The 20,212-nt window shown below is 41.5% G+C and overlaps 1 protein-coding gene across 2 annotated transcripts in view; it reads right to left on the reverse strand.

The window, feature by feature from the left end:
- PDIA5 (protein disulfide isomerase family A member 5) overlaps nt 1–20,212 on the reverse strand; it is a 104,191-nt gene that overhangs the window by 47,055 nt on the left and 36,924 nt on the right. For both annotated transcript variants that reach the window (XR_009962449.1, XM_062607083.1), the window contains exons 8-11: nt 16,340–16,407; nt 11,823–11,914; nt 11,647–11,718; nt 7,109–7,245 (exon numbers count right to left, since the gene is read on the reverse strand). Coding sequence is in view for 1 of the 2 variants with exons in the window: in XM_062607083.1 (XP_062463067.1) it covers nt 7,109–7,245; nt 11,647–11,718; nt 11,823–11,914; nt 16,340–16,407 (369 nt within the window). In the remaining variant the exon portion in view is untranslated. The remainder of the gene's footprint in view (nt 1–7,108; nt 7,246–11,646; nt 11,719–11,822; nt 11,915–16,339; nt 16,408–20,212) is intronic.

The raw sequence follows: 20,212 nt of genomic DNA on the forward strand, positions 1-20,212 counted from the left end.
GCTCCTCATCTGTCCCTGGACAGAACTCAATACATTCTAGTCACTCTTTCACATAAAGAGCGACTCCACCACCTCGCTTTGCTGATCTGTCTTTCCTAAAAAGGACATAGCCATCCATAACCACATTCCAGTCATGTGAGCTGTCCCATCATGTCTCTGTAATTGCCACCAGGTCATAACCTTTAGACCGCACACAGACTTCTAACTCCTCCTGTTTATTCCCCAGGCTGCGTGCATTGGTGTACAGGCATTTCGGGGAGCGAGCTGAGCACACTAGGGGCACCCTTGAAGGCGGGAGGCCTTCTGGTCTTCATTAATACTAGAACAATGCCCCACTAGTTCAAACCCAGCTACAACCCCCTCGCACTTTGAATCTAACCTAGAGCTCTGTGAGTGAGCTCTGCTAACTCTTGCCCTGGTACCCTTTTTCCCCTGCAGGACAGGGTCTAAACAACTATCCTTTCCCTCAAATGAAACAATAGATGAAACAATCACCTCATGGATTAGCATACACGGCTACATCACATGGATATAGCATCTGCCAAGCTTCCAAATACACAAATACATGACCTGCCCAACACACTACAAAATTCCAGTAATCCTTTCAGACTGCAGCCAAGGTGCACAGAACTGTTTGCCTTTTTCTCCTTCACACCACTGAATGGCAAGCACAATTGTTTATAAAGCACTGCCCAGAAAGTCCCATTTCAAAAGCAGAGTTCATTCATGAGGCTGAATTGTCAAACCTCATAAAGGCCTTTCAGGAAACTCTAAAGCAAACCCTTGACTGAGGGCTACATCCTGCCAAAGTTCTGGCTTCCAGCTCCCTGTGCTAAAGTGCATTTTGAAAACATGGCTCCTCTTTTTAGCTTCTGCTGTTCAATAAGCTATTCCCACACACGTCTTTGACCAAGGACTGATCAACATTATACAACTGGAAGCAACAGCAGAGTGCAGATGTGGAAGAATACCAAAAGTTGCTGATGCTCCTCCTGGGAAGCTACCTCAGCAAGGACACCAGGCAGATGTACAGCTTTTCTCTAAAACACCTGATTTGGCTGGTGCTAAGGCAGAGGCCCAAAGGCAGACCTTTGGTGACGAAACAGTACTTTCCTTCAAAACTAAACTGATACCATTAATAGAGATAAGCAGAATGAAAAGCTACTGCCAGATGATATCAAATAAATTAAGGGGGCTCCTAGCACAGGTCTAACAGCTTCCCAGCTACCTACCATGTGTCTTTATCCTAGAGGAAGTACATCTGAAGCAGGTGCCAAAAGCTGTCTATGTAGCCACCGAACATAGCCAACATTTTATTTTAGAAATCATCGATGTCAGCTATGACAGGGACAAACAAAAATTAAGGGCTATCTCCATCCATTCTACATTTGGTGTTGCTTGTGGTTTGGATAACTCACAAACCTCTAACCTCCACTCATGCAGCTGTGCTGGCTTACATTTTGAAGAAAAATACCCTTGACTGAATCATGAATTAGAATGCAAAAACTTAAGTTTTCATTTATTTATTTATTTATCACAGGCTGCCAGTGTTGGGCTGCTGCTGACCTGTGCTAGAAAGGCTATTTTTTTCAGGCTGCACAGTAAATTAATTCCTCAGCCTTTTCAACTTCTGGCCTTTCTGTTGAGGCTGCCAGCAGACATACCAATTAGTGCTCACTGCAATGGTAGCTTGCTTTCATAAGGAGCTTTCATAAGGAACCAGTGGGGATCTGAAGGGGAGACTTATTTATTTATAGTTGTAAAACACAGTTTGAAAAAAACAGATTTGATTCTGTGTGCACATTTTGGGTTTGCTTTACTTTAGATTGAAAGCAAGCAATGGATTCCTACGTTCTAATCTCACCACATGCAGCAATAACAAAAACAAGCCCACTGAAACCAATGATGGTGCACTGGGAGGGAGAGATCCAAGTCTGCTGCTTGGTTAGAAGCTGGAGGCCTTCATCTTGTACTGGGCTAATTGATTGGCATTCTTAATGAGTCCACAAAGTGGCTTAAAACCTTCGGTTTTAACACAGCAGAGGGAGGACGAAAAGAGTGAAGGGTGTGAAAAGATGTTTTTCAAAGCTAAATTGATAAAACAGCTCCCTATGCAATTAAAAACCTGCACAGCTGAATAGCTGGCTTTGGAAAGCACCAACAGCGTAATTTATCAGGTTGATTTATAAACGGAGAGAAAATATCTGAGGGCAGGAAAGGAATTTCATGGACATTTCAACAACATCAAAACTATAGTGCATTTTATTGTCTCCAGATTGATTTTTGTGCTCATTTCCGGGGGGGGAGGGAGAAAAGCTGTATCATGGCTGCCTTTCCAAAGCAGTTTCCAAGAATAAATTAAGGAGTGAAAGGGAAAAAAAGAAAAAAAAAAGAAAAAAAGAAAAGAGGCCACATTTTCCCTGCCTTCCCTCCCTTTGAAGAGAGGAAAGCCAGGATCTCACTAAAGGTACTACTTTCTAACCTGAAGTCCTACAATTGCAGCTTACATAGTCTCTGAAGAGTCCTATGAAGAGGACTGGGAGAAAAACAGGTTTAATGTGAACTACAGAACAGGTACAAGGAAGAAGTGCTGCAGGAAAAACACTTGACTAGTTTAACCCTTTAAAAAGCAAATACATGATCACACTAACAGGATAGCCAAAGCGCCTTTTCCCCCAGTTACCTCTGGCATCAGTACTAGACCACAGACTTTGCTATGGCGGACAGGGTACGACAGAGGGAAAAAGCAACCCAAGCAACCAACTGAGGTGACTGACGACCACCACTAATCAGAGACTACTTAGAACTGTGCTTGCTGAACATACATGAGGAGGCTACAGCTCCTGGTGGCACCAGGGCACTATCGTGCATGAGGCTGCAAGAACAGGTACACTTTAAAACGTTAGCAGTATCATTTTTGTTAACAGAACATAATGAAAAGTAACTCCTGTGCATGAAAAGCAGACACTTTTAGAACCCATTTCTGAATTTAATTTCAATCCTAGACTTCAAACACTTCAGTAGCATTTGAATTGACTTATCAGCAATCTGGTTAGGTTTATTTTGTGCAAGAGTCTGAGATGTGCTTTGGAGAAAAATGCTGCAAAGATGTAGAAAGATAAGTTTGTGGGGTTTTGATTCCTTTGACAAGATCCAAGTCAGAAATGCTGTGACCTGCACTAATTTGGCAAATATTTTAGACGTAATTATTTCTAAAATTGCATTACACTCAGCAGTTTGGTGGGGAAACCAAAAACACAAACAGGACTTTCTTCTGCTCAAGTGACTCAGGAGCATTTTCAATACCAGCAAGTCCCCATGTCACTAAAGCATTTAACAACACTTGACTGGCAGCATAACCCATATTTAGAGACATTCAGAACCCAGCTGTTATCTTGGGCAACTAAATAAATTAATCAGCTGTAGGCACAGATATCAAGCAGCACATACATGCACAACAGTCTTCATTCTCATTGCTAACAGAAGACTATCATAAGCAGCAAAGGTGCATTTACATTATGGTACAGAATTAGCTTTAGTTGGTGCAATACAATTCCTGTTACAGACTCAGAAATAGGCCCGCTAACATAACTGTGCTTGTTCATGTTAGCAAATGTGATTAATCCAAGCAAAAACTCCAAGTCTTTCCTGGGAAAAGAACATTTATTTGTTCTTCTGTGTAATGCAGAAGATCTTAGTTCATAACTAAGTTCAAGTATTTGAGTTCAACAGCAACACACAGAATAAACACTTTGGATGTCTGCAAGACTCCAGTCTGGATATATCCAGGATAACACTATTCTTGCCACCAGCAACTATGACATTTCAGCAAAATGCTTGGTAAGGAACACAACACTACACACCCATCACAGATGGCTGGGGAGGTAGAGTGCCTTCAGACTGCTGGCTGGTTGGGTTGTTGTTTACCTATGCTTAATATTCAGGTTTATTGCACATCCTCTTAAGGGCTTTTCAAAGGAGTTTCAGAAGGTTAAAAATCCTGCTTTGTGTCCCTACTGACCTACAAAATGAAAGCAGGATGAACACCTCCTGCCCACTCACACTTACCCACATTTCTCAGGGCCAGCAGTAGCAGCACATCCTCTCTTCAGCAGTTGTGCTAAATTATTGCAGAAAAGGTCTGGCATCTCTTATAGCAAGAGGTTCAAGTTGCATGCTGCAGACCTCCTTGATGCGTTTAAATCCCATGTACTTGCTCTAGTTGAGCCTAGTTATGCTAGGCTGCTCTTAACCCAAAATGCCATGACATTAATTGGGCTAGTAAGTGCTACTGATAGTAAATAATTATAGGGTGGTCCCCAGGGCTGATCATTAGTAGCCACAGGCATGGAGATCCAACTGGTCACATCCATCACAGTGCCTAATTCTGCAGTTCACAGCCATTTACAAGGGATGAGTTTGTTTCAGCTGCACCTTCAGCAATCAGAGATTGTGGGGTGCTGGAGGGGAATAAAAGCTTCCAATTCCCCACACATCTTTTAATACTACATGCTATTAGTGCACTGTCCATCTGACTGTGCAATTAAAGAATCACTGAAATAATTCTCCCCCTAGTAAAAGAACTTCTCACAAACAAACACAAAACTGATATTATCCTAGAAAAACGCCAAGTCACATGTATGCTGCATGGTGACACAGGGTTTTTAAGTAGTTGCTAATTCCAGGCCAGCATTGAAAATCCCTTGCTTATTCTTAGTTACACAGATGTATATCCTACATTCTGGGCCTATTCTGTACATCTGTGTCAACATTTTTTTATTAATACAGAATTTTTATGAAAAAAAAACAAACTTTCTCATCCTAAGGTACCAAGGCTAAAACAAGTAAGACGTCCTCTATTTTTACCACTTGTTTTACTGGAGTAATTTATGTCCTAATGTTCATAAGGTGATTCCATTAGCACGTTTAAGAAGTGCTAAGAGAAAATCTTTTAATCATGGAGACAATTGTTTATTACAGTTGTCTGTCGCTAATTCGTTTGCAAGCCATACACTCTCTGCTGACGATGCCCAGAGAGAATTCTTACAAACACAGATCTTTTTACACATGTAAAAGCTGGATTCTGCACAGGCATACCACTACCACCTGAATGTAAATAAAATGCCCCAAATATTCAAGTTGCATTTAAAGTTGAATTGCTCTGCCAAGGAACATTCTTTATCCCAATTCTGAGCAGTGGAACATGTTATCAGGAGATTGCAACAGCCTGATTCAGGCATTTGATTTACTTTTAAAGCATTTGCCAAAGTACTGCTGTACCATAGCACAGAATGCCCCTTAATACAAAACATACCTACCTGAAAGTGCTCCTCCTCTCCAAACAGGTCATGCAGTATAACTACCCCTAAAACTGTATTATTTGCGTTTTAGAAAATACTTATAAAAACCCCAAACTAAAGAAAGCACTGTTCAGATCTATAACTAACTTAAATTTACTACAAAATCTGATTGTAGCTGTGTGTATTCATCTATCTTTAATCTGACTTCCAAAAGAAATAACATTTGCAAGGCCAACTGTCGATTTCTTCCCCCTCTTCCTCCTCCCAAATACATGACTGGACTCCATTGCCTGTTCACAAACCCCCAAAAATGGCAAAGCTTTTCAATGCAACTAAACCTCTGTAAAACCCTGAAATCTGGGGGTAGACAGAGAACACATCCCAGGCCACTGTGCGCAGAGAGGGGAAAAAAAGGGAAATTCAGCAGTTACATTTCTTGTTGGCAGCAGTTGTTCAGCCAAACCAGCAAGCATACAGCTCCTGAGGAGCAGCAGCCCATGCTGTCACTTGCACACTGGGGTGCACAGAAATCTAGGGAAGGAAGGATTTGGGTAACGAAGGATAATTCCTGAGCAAACCAAGCTTCATCAGTTCTGCTACTTGTGCTTTGGTTTTCAGACCAGGCATTAATCTCCAGTCCCACTTTCATTAGTGTAAATAATCCAGAGAACACAGTGACAACACAGCAGTCAAGTCACGTGCTTCAGCGGATCAAATCCCTAGACATTTCATTAGGCAAAGCAAATTCATTATAGTGTGTTTTTCAAATGAGTCTTATGAGCTGACCCAGGAAAAAAAAAATAAAAAGGGAATTTTGGAGCTAGCTCCTATAAGCGTAAAAGGAAGCAGGATTTCAGCCTCTGTGCCATGACCCTTCATTGTTCAGCTGTGAGCACACAGTCTGCCTCCAGAGCCATAGCCTTCAAATCTATGCCCATGAAAACGAACATCTCACCCAAGTGCAACTGCCAACGCAGCAGCAAGGGGAGACAGAAGCTGTGTATCACTCAGCATAGCAGATCTGAACCTGAACCTTCTATCACAGACAAAAAGAATAGGTAGAGCCAGCTACGTAGCTGGAACAAGTTCCATCCTAAGTGAACAAAGCACACTCTTCCATGCAACAGTGTACAGGAGGACAGCATGGCTGGAACAGCTTTCTGAAAGCAACCCATTGCCATTTCATTGCTCAAACTAAAATTGCAAGTCATAAAAATAATCAGTCCAATGCATTCTCAGCCAACCGTAAGTAGCATCACTACCAGCTCAGCTCTGCACTAGTCTTCAAAAGCCCTGGGGACTTTCTGAACTTAGACTCAGTTTTGGCAGAGTTCAGCAGAGTATGCAATGACAACCACCCCTCAATCACCCCTTCTTACATTGCCAGAGACCAAAATGCAGCAGAAGAGCGAAAAATACTCAAAATGACACGTCAGCAGCCATGAACAAGGACTCAGGCACTCACAGTTATCGAGTTGCTCAATCAACCAGAGCTCTGGTTTGAAAGCAGACAACATAGAAGACAAGCTGAAAATGGAAATCATGCTGTAAAATTATGAGTCCTCAGACTATTTAAGCATCATTACATTCTTCAGTTACGTTTTGACTCAGCTTACAAAGCATCACTTCCAGCAGCACATCTCTGTCCTAAACTTGAAGTCAGCAACTTCACAAACATTTCATGCTTTGTGTATTTAACAATCATCACAAACAAAAGAAGCCTGGACTTTGAGTTCTGTGAAACCTCAGAAAATCATTACTGTTTTTTTTAGCAAGGATTTGACTCGGGGTGCAGAAAACAAACTCACATGGTGCATGGAACATCACTAGCACAGATGAATGATCTTTTATAAACTTGTCGAAGTCCTCATCAGTCAGGTGATAAACTACATTTTCTTCATCTGCCCAGGGAGTCTCTGGTGCCTGTGGTTGAGGTGCCTGCGGGCTACAAGAAAAACAGACACAGCTTAAAAACAGCTCTGGTGCTAAGCAATCATTTTGGCAAGTCAGACGACCAGATATGTATGACCCACTAACCCTACTGAACAGCTTCCATAATTTTACTCACCCAGTACTCATAAGCGCTGAAATGCAGATAAAACCAGAGGAATAAAAATATTCCACAAGAAGCTCAAGAGGACAGATCAGCAATGGAAGGGATGGAGCGAGCTGATAACCAGACTGCCTGGTTATTACATTATAGAAATCAAATGCATTTTCTGTTACTATTTCACCCTCCTCAGCAGGATGCTCCCTTTCTCACCTTGTAGCTCACAGGAATCATGGCCAGTGACAGAAAAAAGTAGTGAGCAGAAACAGCCAATCTAGCCAGTCACCCTTAATACAGACAGCATGATTATAGCTGACAGGGAAAAGAAGGAATTGCAGTGCTGGGACCATGAGCTAGCTACACAGACTGTTTGCCCAGGAGTATATGGTTTTACCCTAAAACAACCCTGTGACCTGGGGAAGCATCATCATACCCTCACTCTGCAGTGGGCTTGTAGGCCTAATTCTGCAGAGCCACTGAAACGCATGCTTAACCTAAAAGTGACATGTTCTACCAATTTCATTATGATTATACATGAGTTTAACCATCTTTGATGGATTAGAGCCAGAGAGACTGCTCAAAGACATGGTGGCAAATCTGGAAACTGAATCTAAGCTCCTGTGAGCCAGTTCAGTGCTCATCATCCCACTAAACAATTGTTCTTGGCTTTTATTAATGTATATTAAAAAGAGAATTCAGCAGACATGAACTAAACTATGCTGACATTTATTTATTAAAGCAGTGTTCATGTAAAGGACACCCAAACACGCAAACATTTGGAGACAGACTTTGAAGCTATTACTACAACTGGCAAGGATAAAATGAGTTCCAAATACCCTCCCAAAATTCTCTAAATTCTTTGGCAAAGTACAGATCTGGATGTGACCCCATCTCTGGTGAAAGTACATTTACTATTTTTGTGTAAAATGTATTATTGTGTTAACTGCCTGGAACAAAGAATGACAAATGGATGATAACTCATTTATCCTGCCTTGCTCGTTTCTAGGCTGAAAGCCTACTTTGACAAAAAAAGCAGTAGAGAGATATACAGATTCAGATAGCAAATTCTGCTGATGTAAGCAATGGGTATGATCCAAGAATATTAAGCAATCCATGCAAAACTATGATGAACACCTCTGCTGCTGATAAATGAATCAAGAAACAAACATCAAAGTGAAGATCAGAGCTGCACTCAGCCAAGCAGCTGAGAAAGAGAAAGAGGCAAGTCCCCATCCGCAAGAGTTTACTTTCTAAAGGATCAGCAGATTATCAATTTGCTTGTTGCCAAGCTTGTAAGAGAGCAATAACCTGCAGATATGCTGGCAGAGTGAAGGCTTTCCAGAAAACACCATGACATTTAATGAATCTGGAAGAGGAGTTGAGTTGAGTAGGCAGAGCATGATGAAAATGGACACAGTGGCTACAAAGCACTTGAAGAACACTGGAACACTGGCACGACCTATTTCAGTAAGGAATTAATAAAGCATGGCACAGGATATTTATTCAAATGGCCCAATGTACAATGCTATGCACGCTATTAAGCCTGCACAAGAGTTGATGAGAAGCACCTCAAGGCCTGGATGCAGCAACAAGCAAAATCTAAACCATCATTCAAAACTGAGACAAGGCACACCCAATGCCTAAAGACCAAAACCAGGATGACAGAAGACTGGAAGAGCTATCAAGAGCTAATTCAATTAAGAACAGAGAACAAGTTCTTGATTTAACTGAGTAGCTGGTCCTAAGGAAGGGCCTGAGAGAAGTCTGCAAGATAAAACAAACTCAGCAGCTAACTGAAGGCAGCAAGAAGCTGTCTGGCTTGCCTACCATGCAGATTGACACAGCTGTGTATCAGATTTTTTAAGAAGAAAGAAAAAAAGAATTGAGGTATGTACAAGATAGCATCTCTCATGTTAATGCTGCTCTGGAGTTAGGCTGTTTCCCTCTATCACTCATGAAAACATCTGAAACTCCATAAAATAATAGCCAGTGCCTATTAGGAAGATAAGAGAGATTAAGTACCTGTAAGGCTGATGCATTAGCACACTTCAGCGTAAGAAGCACATTCAGTAAGTAGCACAAGAAAAGGTGTTGGAGCCCTCCACACTAGCAGCTCTTGCTCTGAGAACATCATGAAAAACATCCATTCAATAATTTAAATAATTCTAACCTTTATTAAGCTATATCATGTCCTCCCCTAAAAAAAAACCACTTTCAGCACTTCACCAGTAAGATTTAAAGGAGAAAAAACAGATAAGGGGGAGAGGGAAAACAACTGCTTTTCTGCAGTGTGTATCTAGTATCCACAAAAAATAGATCATTTAGTAAGGCTCAATGTCTGCTGGATTCTCTTTCTAGAATCTGTGATGACAGCACATGCATGCAGAATATAAAAAGCTACTGGCTTACCTCACCGTGTACACTCTGGCACTGCCATGCCCCTGTTCTGCAGAGCAATGCCCTGCATCAGAGTCACTTCCTAAAACAATTTTAATATTATACTGTTCTGAAATATAGCCGATCCCCAATACAGCTATCTGATTACACTCTGACTTCCCTAAAGCCCTTGCCACACCATTTGACTACTTGTACTGTAGATTCCTCAGAGTAACATAGTATTACGCACGTAGCACATTTACCCCCATATATGGTTTTAATTGAAACATAAATTACTGGCAAAATTCAAGTACGCATAATTTCTCAACATGGTTTTCTTAAAAGTTCTATTTATTATAAAAAACAGGGCCAAGAAGGCTACTGCTCAGATCATCTTTTGGGAAACTAATAACCATGCACAAACACTAAGTGAAGACAAACAGCTGTCTTTAGCTCTGGACTACTGAAATATCAACCAAAGCCCACAGTGGCTTATTAGCAGAGATTATCATTGGAAAGAGCTTGCAGCTGTTCTGCTTTGCCTCCAGTAGCTGTGCTCACTTGCTGTCACAGCACTGATACAAAGGCACTGCATGTTACAGGGATTATCAGGATAATATGTGGGCAGACAAGAGGGAAAAAACCCACCCCAAACATCTAATGTTTCACATATGGTAGCCAAGAGATAATCACATCCTTGCAAAACTGAAAAGCATAATAAAGTTCAGGTGATGAAGTCATATCCTCGCTCCAAGGGCTGATCATCATCGCAGCACTGCTCGAGTTACCATCTTGATTAATCCATATCTGAAGGCTTAATGGACTAAATAAGCCTTAAAGACTACAGCTAAATTCCTCCTCTTTGATCCACTGGGCAGTACTTGCCTGCAGTGCTTGTACCTCCTGATGCTAACAGGAACACTGATGCAGCTTTACTCACTGTTTCCCAGTCCTGAAGCACCTAGCCTACCACTGCTGAAGACCTTGCACGACCTGCAATCGTATGTATGACCACAGCATAGCCCCACTGGTACAGTAAAACACATTTATTCTGAGCCAATTTTGCTAAGCCACATTATGACAACAGTTTGTAACTGTCCTTTCCACGCATTTGTTTCCTTTTATTAGTTATTAGCAAGATTATTTCCGTGGCTGTGGCAAACAAAGGAGGGTTACAAAGATGATAATGCCCAAGAGCCAAGGCTAACTGCTAACAGTACTTCTCCATCACCAGACTACCTTAGCTCTCTCCAGGTGCTCTGTCAGCTTCATTGTCATTATGCTGATTTGCACCAGCTGAAGAACAGCTATACATGCACACACTTTTTCTGTTTCTCTCTCTCAACTGCTAACCCCATAAGATCATTCAGCCCCCAAAATATTTATGACTGCAAATACTCTCTTTAGGTGGAACAAGATGCTTTCAACACCACTTCATGTCATGACAGGCAACAGAGACACGGTAAAAATGACTAGCAATCCAGGGTGCCTTGATCTGCGGTTTGTCTCTGCAGGACACTTTAAAGGCTCCAGCTAAGAACCAATGAGAACTGCATACTTAGTATACACATTTTTAATAAAACAAGAGTCAGATCTTTTGCAGGTTATCAAGTTCAGACACTCAAGATCACTGGAAATTTAAGCTGGCATTTGAGATGAAGCTGAGATCTGTGTATCTGCATTTATTTTGGTCCAGAGTCCCCTATTACAGAAGAAATGCAATCGTGAAATGCAAGGCATGCATGCTAAAAAACAAACATTAGGCAATGTCTCTGTACCAGTTTAGCCAATCTCAGCGAGGCAGTTTTGTTTGCTCTTCTGAGCAGAGGGAACAAGGGAGAGATGGGCTCCTAAACCATTACATTCTGTAAATAATGAGAAGTACATAAAAGGCGGAGTGCATGAAGTTCAATGCCTTACTTTTTTAGCCACTCTGCTATATCTGCTGCAGTAGCACCATAGTTCTCAAAGTGGAACAGGAACTTTCCTTTCCTGTTAAAACAACAAAATAAGGTTTAGTCCTTGCCCTGGAAGATAAGAATGTGCAATTATAGTTGAGTGTATGAATTCTGAAGTAGTAGCAAACCATAACTGACTCAAAATAGCAGATTGTAGGATATCCCCGGACATTGTATTCTTCCTTTATCCTTTCAAATTCTGCAGAATAAACATTCATCCCGGCAAGAACCTGAAAAAACAGCACAATCACATTGAGTCTTACAACAGGAACATGACCACCGTCTGAAAAAGTTAAGTAAAAACAACTAAGCTCTGAGCAGATTCCGATTTCAATCATAACAGCAGTAAAGCAAAAAGATCTCTGTAGAAGGCAGTGAAGTTTTTCTGGTTTTGTTCAAAGGGAACAGAGGTTCAAAGGGTTTTGTGTATTTGGATGTTAAGCTACAAGCCTAACTAGATTTTTCTTTTCCACTTCTGCAAGTACATGGCTTAGTTTGCAGCCAAACATTAGCTAGGACACAAGAAGTTCCACCCTCATCTCTCTGGTTTCTACTCCAGCAATGAATTTACAATCCCACCTAATGTCCGGAAGCTCTAGCCAACCAAGCACTGGTGTTGCTCCAATTCAAAAATGCACTTACTGAATGGCAAGGGGAAATCAGCATTACTTTGATATTAAAGTAAAACATGACCTATTTCCATGAGCCCAGGAAATAAGGCATTTATATACTTTAAATATGTTAACTTACCTGACTGGTATGATAAATGAGAGTTAAGAATTAACCTTATCCTACAGATATCAAAACAGGAGGACAGAAGCATAGTAGCTTTTCAAACAAGCAAGAAAAACAAAAAGCCTCTCCTTCCCTTTTCTTACCTCTATCCCAGATCATCCTCCACAAGAGCCCATGACCCTGAGCCTGAGGCCCAGGGCTCCTGTGACTTATCCTGTGCTTTCTCCAATTGTCTTCCAAAAATTTCTGACCGAAAAGTTGAAGATGGGACTGATTCTGAATCTTTGTGGGTGTGGGATTCACTCAGAGGTCACTCTGGTGTCAAATCTGCAACCAGTGAGCTGCTGAGATACCACTTCATGATTAACTTAAATTTAATGGCGTTGACAGCTTAAATCATTTCAGCAGCAGGGTCTTAATCCAAACCCCTCCTCCTTCCCCCTCTAAAATCAGGATTTTCTCCTTCCAGCTGAAATACTACATCAGAATTTAATACCACATTCCTGAGTGCAGCAAACTGCACAGGCCAACCAAATGTGCTCAGAGCCAGCATGAAATAAATCTTAAAGCAGAAAATCCTCATCTGAAGGTCAACCTTTTCTAAGAATGTACTGCAAAGTCACAAAAAGGTACTTTGTTTTCTCTCCCCTACCCTAAGAAAGGATAACGGAAAGGTAATTGAGAAAATTACAGAAATAAGGTTTATACTGGCTAGCCAAGTCTCTCACTTTTTTCCTTGTAGTTCCAACAACCAGATTGACTTAATTCATATAAAGAAATTATCTAGACCCAATTCTCCCCTTCCCTTATCCTCTATGTCACCACTTACAGGTAGGTAAATTCAACAGGATCAAGACACAGTGGTTGCTTTATAAGGAACGAACCAGGTTTGTTAATTAATTCCCTCATAAACACCAGTCTCCCAGATTTCACATTTGCCACGATCTCTCAGAGGACTTCCTAGATCCTAAATGGGCATTCCCAGGCATTTCAGAAACTCTGCTACAATTTCACTGTGTCCACCCAGCTGGTGGTGATTGATATAAAGTCAGTGACTTGGATTCATAATGGTGTTCATACACCATATGAAGCATAATTAGCAAAAAGGCTATTAGGTTGGGATTTGTTTTTAATGACAAAAGTAACAGCTTTAGCTGGCCTATAATCATAAAATTACCTAGTATCAGGCTGCCTGGGACCATCAAAATACACCTACTACCCAAAGCCAGGATCCTCCCTCTATACCTAAGCTGCTCCTGCCAGATGTTTAGCTAATGTGTTTTTAGCAAATGAACGAATGACTCTGACTTCAGTTTAAGTCCACTACCTTTTGTAATATCCACAGCAGACACGAAGAACAGTTTATTCCTTTCAGCTCCATAGGGACATCTGACATATTTCAACACTTACCTGCTCTCCCCCAAGCTACCTACAACCTGAATCAACTCTGAACCTTTCCTAGCTGGCCATGTCTCTGGGCTTCTCACCATCCCTGTTCTACTATGATCACTCCCTTCTGAGTCTTCATGACAGGATTGTTCCAAAATTGGTACCTCACACAACCACTTGAAGCCTTCCTAGAGCCAAACTTAATGAACAGATTAAACAAAGTCTTTCTTTATTTGACATCTGAAGTTAAGTGTAGGAATTTTATGCTTCTGAAGTCCCATGGTTTTACCAGAGAAAATATAAGTACCAAAGGAGGAAAGCACTTAAGCATGTGCTCAAGCCAGTCTTCACTGAGCAAAGCATTCAGGCATACCCATGAAGTCCATGGGCATTAAAAAGATGCTGAAGTGCTTTGCTGACCACCATTTTCTCCCTGTGCCGGGGGCACAGTGCATCACTGACAGTCACTTGCCAGAGCCCACCCTACCCACAAACCACAGGAATCTCTTGTGTCAAGGATAAAACAAACCACCTTCTTCTTTTTTGGAGCCCCTTTTTTCCTTCTGCAGTGGGTGTAATGGAACTGCAAGACCTAAACTGAACACTGAAAATGCCCCCCTGCCTTCCTCTCAGTAACAGTACCGGGACAAGAAACAACTAGCCCCAAGAGAACACAGCAACCAGCAACAGGTACTGTTCACCTTTCCATTTTTATGACCTATTAAACAGCCAACACCATGCTTCATTTTCCTGATATATAATAGCAATAATAGCTTTTGAGCTTGGCACATCCTGACAGCTAATGACAGGTCAGATTAAAAGGCCAAACCTTCAGCTCATCCAAACTAATCATAAACTTTCCAGCAAAGTCTGATCTAGAGGTCAACACTGCTCTAATTTATCATAGGTACAGCACAGTTAGCTTCAGAAATGGCAAACTGTGTACACATCGCACTCAGGAAGCTAATTTTAGGTCAAATTTAGACAATGAGACTGATTTTTGTGAAAGACACGGGTGGCAGTGGCATAACTGGACTTTCCTCTGAACCGATTCTGCACTAAAAACACTTCTGTCCAAAAAGCACCCCTGACCTGAGCTGCACCAAGCACAGGCACTGCTACTCCCAGAGCGGTGCCACAGCCCTGTCGCTCAGCTGTGAAGGATTAGTCTGGATCTACAGAAACCACTTCCAAGTGAGGAAAGAAATAATCAAACTAGAATAGATCTGGAGCTTAAATTCTCTGGTTTGAATTTAATAAAACGAACTGCACATGGACAAGGAAGAGGTAACTGCAGAACACAGCGCTCTGCAGCACGCCTTCTCTTCAGCACTACCTCTGTAGGCAACTCTTTAAATTCCAAATTCCCACCCACCCCACGCCTCACAATGTACCGCTGTCCAAGACAGGAGTGCTTTCCCCAAGACTGCACTGCATGCTCCACCGAGGGGAGATGGCATGAGTGCTGCCTAGCTAGACAAACGCGTTCTTGAAAATACCGTAAAGGGTTACACCGTGTCCTCAATAAATCTGAACAACTCCCACTCATTTCAGCCTTAAGCAAACAAAGATTTAGAGGAAACACTTCTGAAAAGCAACTAGTTGGGAGAAAGTGAAGCAGTTTGACAACATTCAGTGTTTATAAGAAGCAATGGTCAGAGGTGCCCTAGCAATGTGCTTCATCTTTTCCTCATCACATGTCACCTCTCCCAAGGAAACCTGTAAACTTGACAGTGAATGATCCAACAGGTAGGATCAGACCAAATCCAGCTAAAGCCATGAAACAACGCTATGTCACTCATGTATTACTGGTATCATATAAAATATACATTAAGCACATTATAAAACCTTGACTATAAAAATGCCTTTTACTTGCTTAGGGAGATCAATTAAGTCTTCTTAGTACAAACAGGTAACTAAATTACTGTGACTGCTGTTGATGGATTTTATTATAGTCAAAACTTTCGATGCGGTATGAATGTTAACTTTGTTGACAGAGATAAAGTAAAACTGTAAGATTTTATTAATGCTTATGCTTAGTGGCTAGGAGGATGATCAGTAACTTACATAGGGAAAGTCCCTTCCCGTGACACTGTGATTCTCCACTAAGAAAAGTGGATTAATTATTACTGTAAGGGTATCCATCCTTGACCCTGTAGTAAAACATCAGGCCAAAAAGCTGATCAAACATTTCTTTGTCTTTACCAGAATGAGCTCAGAAGGACTACAAACTCACAAACCAGTAGCTAAACCACACACTTGCACAGTGTCAGAGCCCATTTTTCCATGGCAAGAACTACACTGGATTAAAGGGCAAGTGAGTTAACACTTCATTCTGCAAAGTTTTAAAAAGAATGAAAACCAAGAGAAAGAATCCTGAAGGGACTGGGACAGGGTCATTAATTTCTGGTTTTGTTTTGACATGCGTAAAAATTCCCCACTTTGTGGTTTTAAATATGCCCCCCCTCCAAAAAAAAAAGTGTTGAAAGGAGTTATTGTTAATTTTATGTACATCTTATCTTCTCACTTACATATTTACCCTTCAGTTCTGTGGCTGCCTGCTGATAAGATGGCATCATTCTCTTACAAACACCACACCCTGATAAAGAAAGAAATTGTGTAAGCAATATGCCAACAATTCAGCCTGTTCTACAGGATCTATGTTTCAGAGCATATGAAATAACACATTTTATATTAAAAAACAAACAAAAAAAAACACAAAAATTCATTCTCCTTTTCATTATATAATTATTAATTCCTAAGGATGTTACTTCTTGTTACATGTTGCATGCTCTTCATGCTATTCGTTTTCAGACTAATTTCTTATCCCAGTTTTGGAAAGAGTAACACCATCCTGTATTCCTCAGACTCTACGAAACTTACATATCAAAAGTCAATGGAAGATGTCATGCTTGTGAACTCAAACAAAAAGCTTTGTGCATTTCTGGTCTTTAAGGTATGGGGAGGACTACTTCAATTCATCCCATCTTAACAAGTCTTTGAAATCAATTTCACAAGCACTTCCTGAACACATTGTACAGACATCAGAAGTTAAACACTGCTCTATTAATTGAGAAGACGTAACTCGGGAGAAGCAACAATTCTTGTAATAAACAATAATGCACTGAGGAAAAGACAAACAGCAAGTGAGGAAGACCACCAGTGTATAGTCAGGGTGTGCTAAGAGCTGATGATGCTCTGGAGTGCTAAGCAGATTAGCATTAAATCATCTTGTAAGCTGCAGGTTTCATGCCAAATAAATACGTACATGCACATGGGAAGGGGCAGGAATGTAGAAGCATGAAAGAAAGGAAGCTGTGGCCAAGCACTCCAGATGCTTATTGTGGCAACTCTTGAGTCCACCTTGGGACAATTGTCAACATTTCCATTCTGGTGAAGAGACAGAAGTTTTGCAAATATCTTCCAGAAAGGAGGAACAGATTTTGTAGCCACTGGTTTAGGATCACATCAGCATGCCTGGGAAGAACATCCTTGAATCAGACAAAAGAGAGCTCTTGTTTCTGTGGTCTTTCCACCTTTGATCTCTTTGCTCAAATTGCCAGTGAGGTTTTTGAATTAGTGCTGATCAAAACAACAATTTCTTGGTGGGCACGGACCACCCACTTGAGGCCCACAAAGGTCTTGCAGCCTCATCCAAACCACTGGACAGACATCAAAAGTTACAAGTTAACAGCATCTTCTGGAAGCTCACTGCTTTTCAGCAGCCTCAGGCCTCAAACTCCGCCTGTTATTGATTTCCCTTTCTTCCCTTCTTCAACCTCTTACTGCTTCCAGGACTCTCTTGTGGAGCGCAGACACATACTAGCCTCTTCCACCCAGCCATCACTTCTACTGTCCTTCTATTCCAAGCTCTGCTGCTGCCTCAAACTTGCTGCTTCCAAACCCACTTCAGTACCACCTCTCCTGCCCACATATTTCTCAGTTATATTGTTCAGGATGCTGTAAAGCCACATATATCCCCATACAGGCATAAAACGGTAACCTCAAAAAACTGATTTTCTTCTGTCTTCTTGTATTTTGTCTCAGGGATGGGGGGGAACACATTTAAGCACATATTAGTTTGTCTGCTACTTCACACCTCCATTTTTAAAGCCCTATTTTCAATGATGTTCTGAACAGCCCCTTTTTGGTGCCACATAGTCTCCTGCAGGAGTCTCCTCTGACAGAACTAACTACAAATAAATCTTGAGTGCCTGTAAGTATATGTAATTTTTCATATTTAGTGTTGTCTGGCTTTAAAATATAGGTCCAAAAGTACAGTGAATGGTCTCCAAATGGCAGGTAATATATTCTAAGGAAAGCATGCCTTTGCTCTGAGTCATTTTACCCAGACCTAGCATACCTGAAATATTAAAGAAACTACATTTAAGCCTGCAATTGCTTTCATCTCCCTCTACAGTGGTACATAATGAGAGAGCCCATTTCCTATGAATCTGCCACAATGAATCTAAAATCCCTGCTTCCAACAAAGCAGAGAAATAATGCAGCCATCTTCCCCAGAGCTTCCCAAAGTCTCTGATGTCCTCTTGTGTAGAAGACCTCCCTGAGTCACCACTTACAAGAAAAGCAAAATTTCCTTTAGTGACCAGCCTTGATTTGCTGCTCTCATTTATGAAAGGTAACACCTGTATGCAACCAGTAACAGCTGCCCAAAGCCAGTACTTTAATGCTGGATGCATTCTGCATTTCGTTTCTATCTTGTTAGATAAGAAAAGAAAAACTGGACAAGAACCTCGTCAAAAGGTCTTGTGTGTTAAATAAAAGATGAGGGACTTACGAACTGCAAAATAAAAAGGGAGGGGAAAAAAGCCCTTTACAAGCAGGCCTCCTTCACAGCAGTTTAGAAAACAGCAGAAGTATTACAGCATCAGGAACTAGCAGGTGTTTTGCCACTTCAAAAGAAGAGAAACAGGAAGGAGGAGGGTTTCTGGGGGGGGATCAGTTCAAAGAAAATGAAGGGTTAGATAAGGCACATTTCAGGAAGAGGCTCAGTTGTGGAAAACCATCATTCATGATACAGGTAAATGGTAAAAGCACTCTGCAGCTGAACTCTCCCCGAAGGGCTGATTTAAAGGCAGAGCAGGCGTATCATCTCCCGCTGATGCTAAGGTGGCAGCAGTGACTGGGAATAACCACGACCCGAGCCAGGCCACACAGAACCATCCTGCTGCAAAGTCTGAGGGCACAGACCTGCAAATAATTTAACTAAAGGAAAAAACATTCTCTAAGTGATGCATCAAACTAAGTCTTGGGCAATTCTGGCCATCTTGGCAGTACTGAGATGAGACTAAAAAGGTAGAATGGTGTTTCAGGCAGTAATTATGAGAGAAAATACTCTGAGAAACACCAGAAAATGCTGCCATGGCACACAGTTTTAAAGATAATCAGCCAGTAAATTGCTAGTGGTGTCTAACATGAATTTTCCCGTCAGGGCATACCAAGTCCCAGGAGGCTTTTCTAGCTTAGGTCACAGATTCATTCCCCTCTCATGGCTCCCCTGCTTTAAATCTGAGCAACAACTCCAGTGTAACGCTATCTCGTTTTGAAAAGCTGAAAAGTCTCTCACATAACAGTCACCAGGAAACACAAAAAAGCAGTTGTAAATCTGCAAAATTAAGAAACAAGCAATCAATGCAATGACAAGATAGCAGCAATACAAGGCTAAAGTCACAAAAGAAATGCAATGACTTCAAAGTGCTCTTCTCTTTCCTTCCTCTGCCCCTGCAGGCAAAATCTCACTTGCATTCACACTCCCGCCAGTGTGCGTAAGAACACACAGGGTGCCTCCTGGATGGAACAGGAAAGATATTCCTGCTCCTGACTACTGCACTGTTCCATCTGATAGCAGCCAGGAAAGGTTGGGTTTTTCAACTCCACGGTCTCCTCCAAAGATATTCTGCTTGTGTGGAGACAGATGGTCTTATGCTAAGGACCAAACTGCAAAAGTCAAAATTGTGTGCAATACCCATTTGCACTTACAACTTCGTACAGGCCAGAGGGCTAGGCACTCCCAGACAGATGTATGAACACTTATGCACTCAGCATACAGTGTTTCTGTCTTATACAACGAAAAGCTATGAAGGACAAAGGGTAAGGAAACCACAGAATCATAGAATAGTTAGTGTTGGAAAGGACCTTAAGATCATCAGGTTCCAACACCCCTGCCATGGGCAGGGACACCTCACACTAAACCATATCACCCAAGGCTCTGTCCAACCTGGCCTTCAACACCGCCAGGGATGGAGCATTCACAACTTCCTTGGGCAACCCGTTCCAGTGCCTCACCACCCTAACAGGAAAGAATTTCTTCCTTATATCCAACCTAAACTTCCCCTGTTTATGTTTTAACCCGTTACCCCTTGTCCTATCACTACAGTCTCTAA

This window comes from Pezoporus occidentalis, unplaced genomic scaffold, assembly GCF_034315485.1.
Source record: "Pezoporus occidentalis ecotype Australia unplaced genomic scaffold, CSIRO_AGI_Poc_V1 ctg12, whole genome shotgun sequence".
In the NCBI taxonomy this organism is placed as follows: Eukaryota; Metazoa; Chordata; class Aves; order Psittaciformes; family Psittacidae; genus Pezoporus; species Pezoporus occidentalis.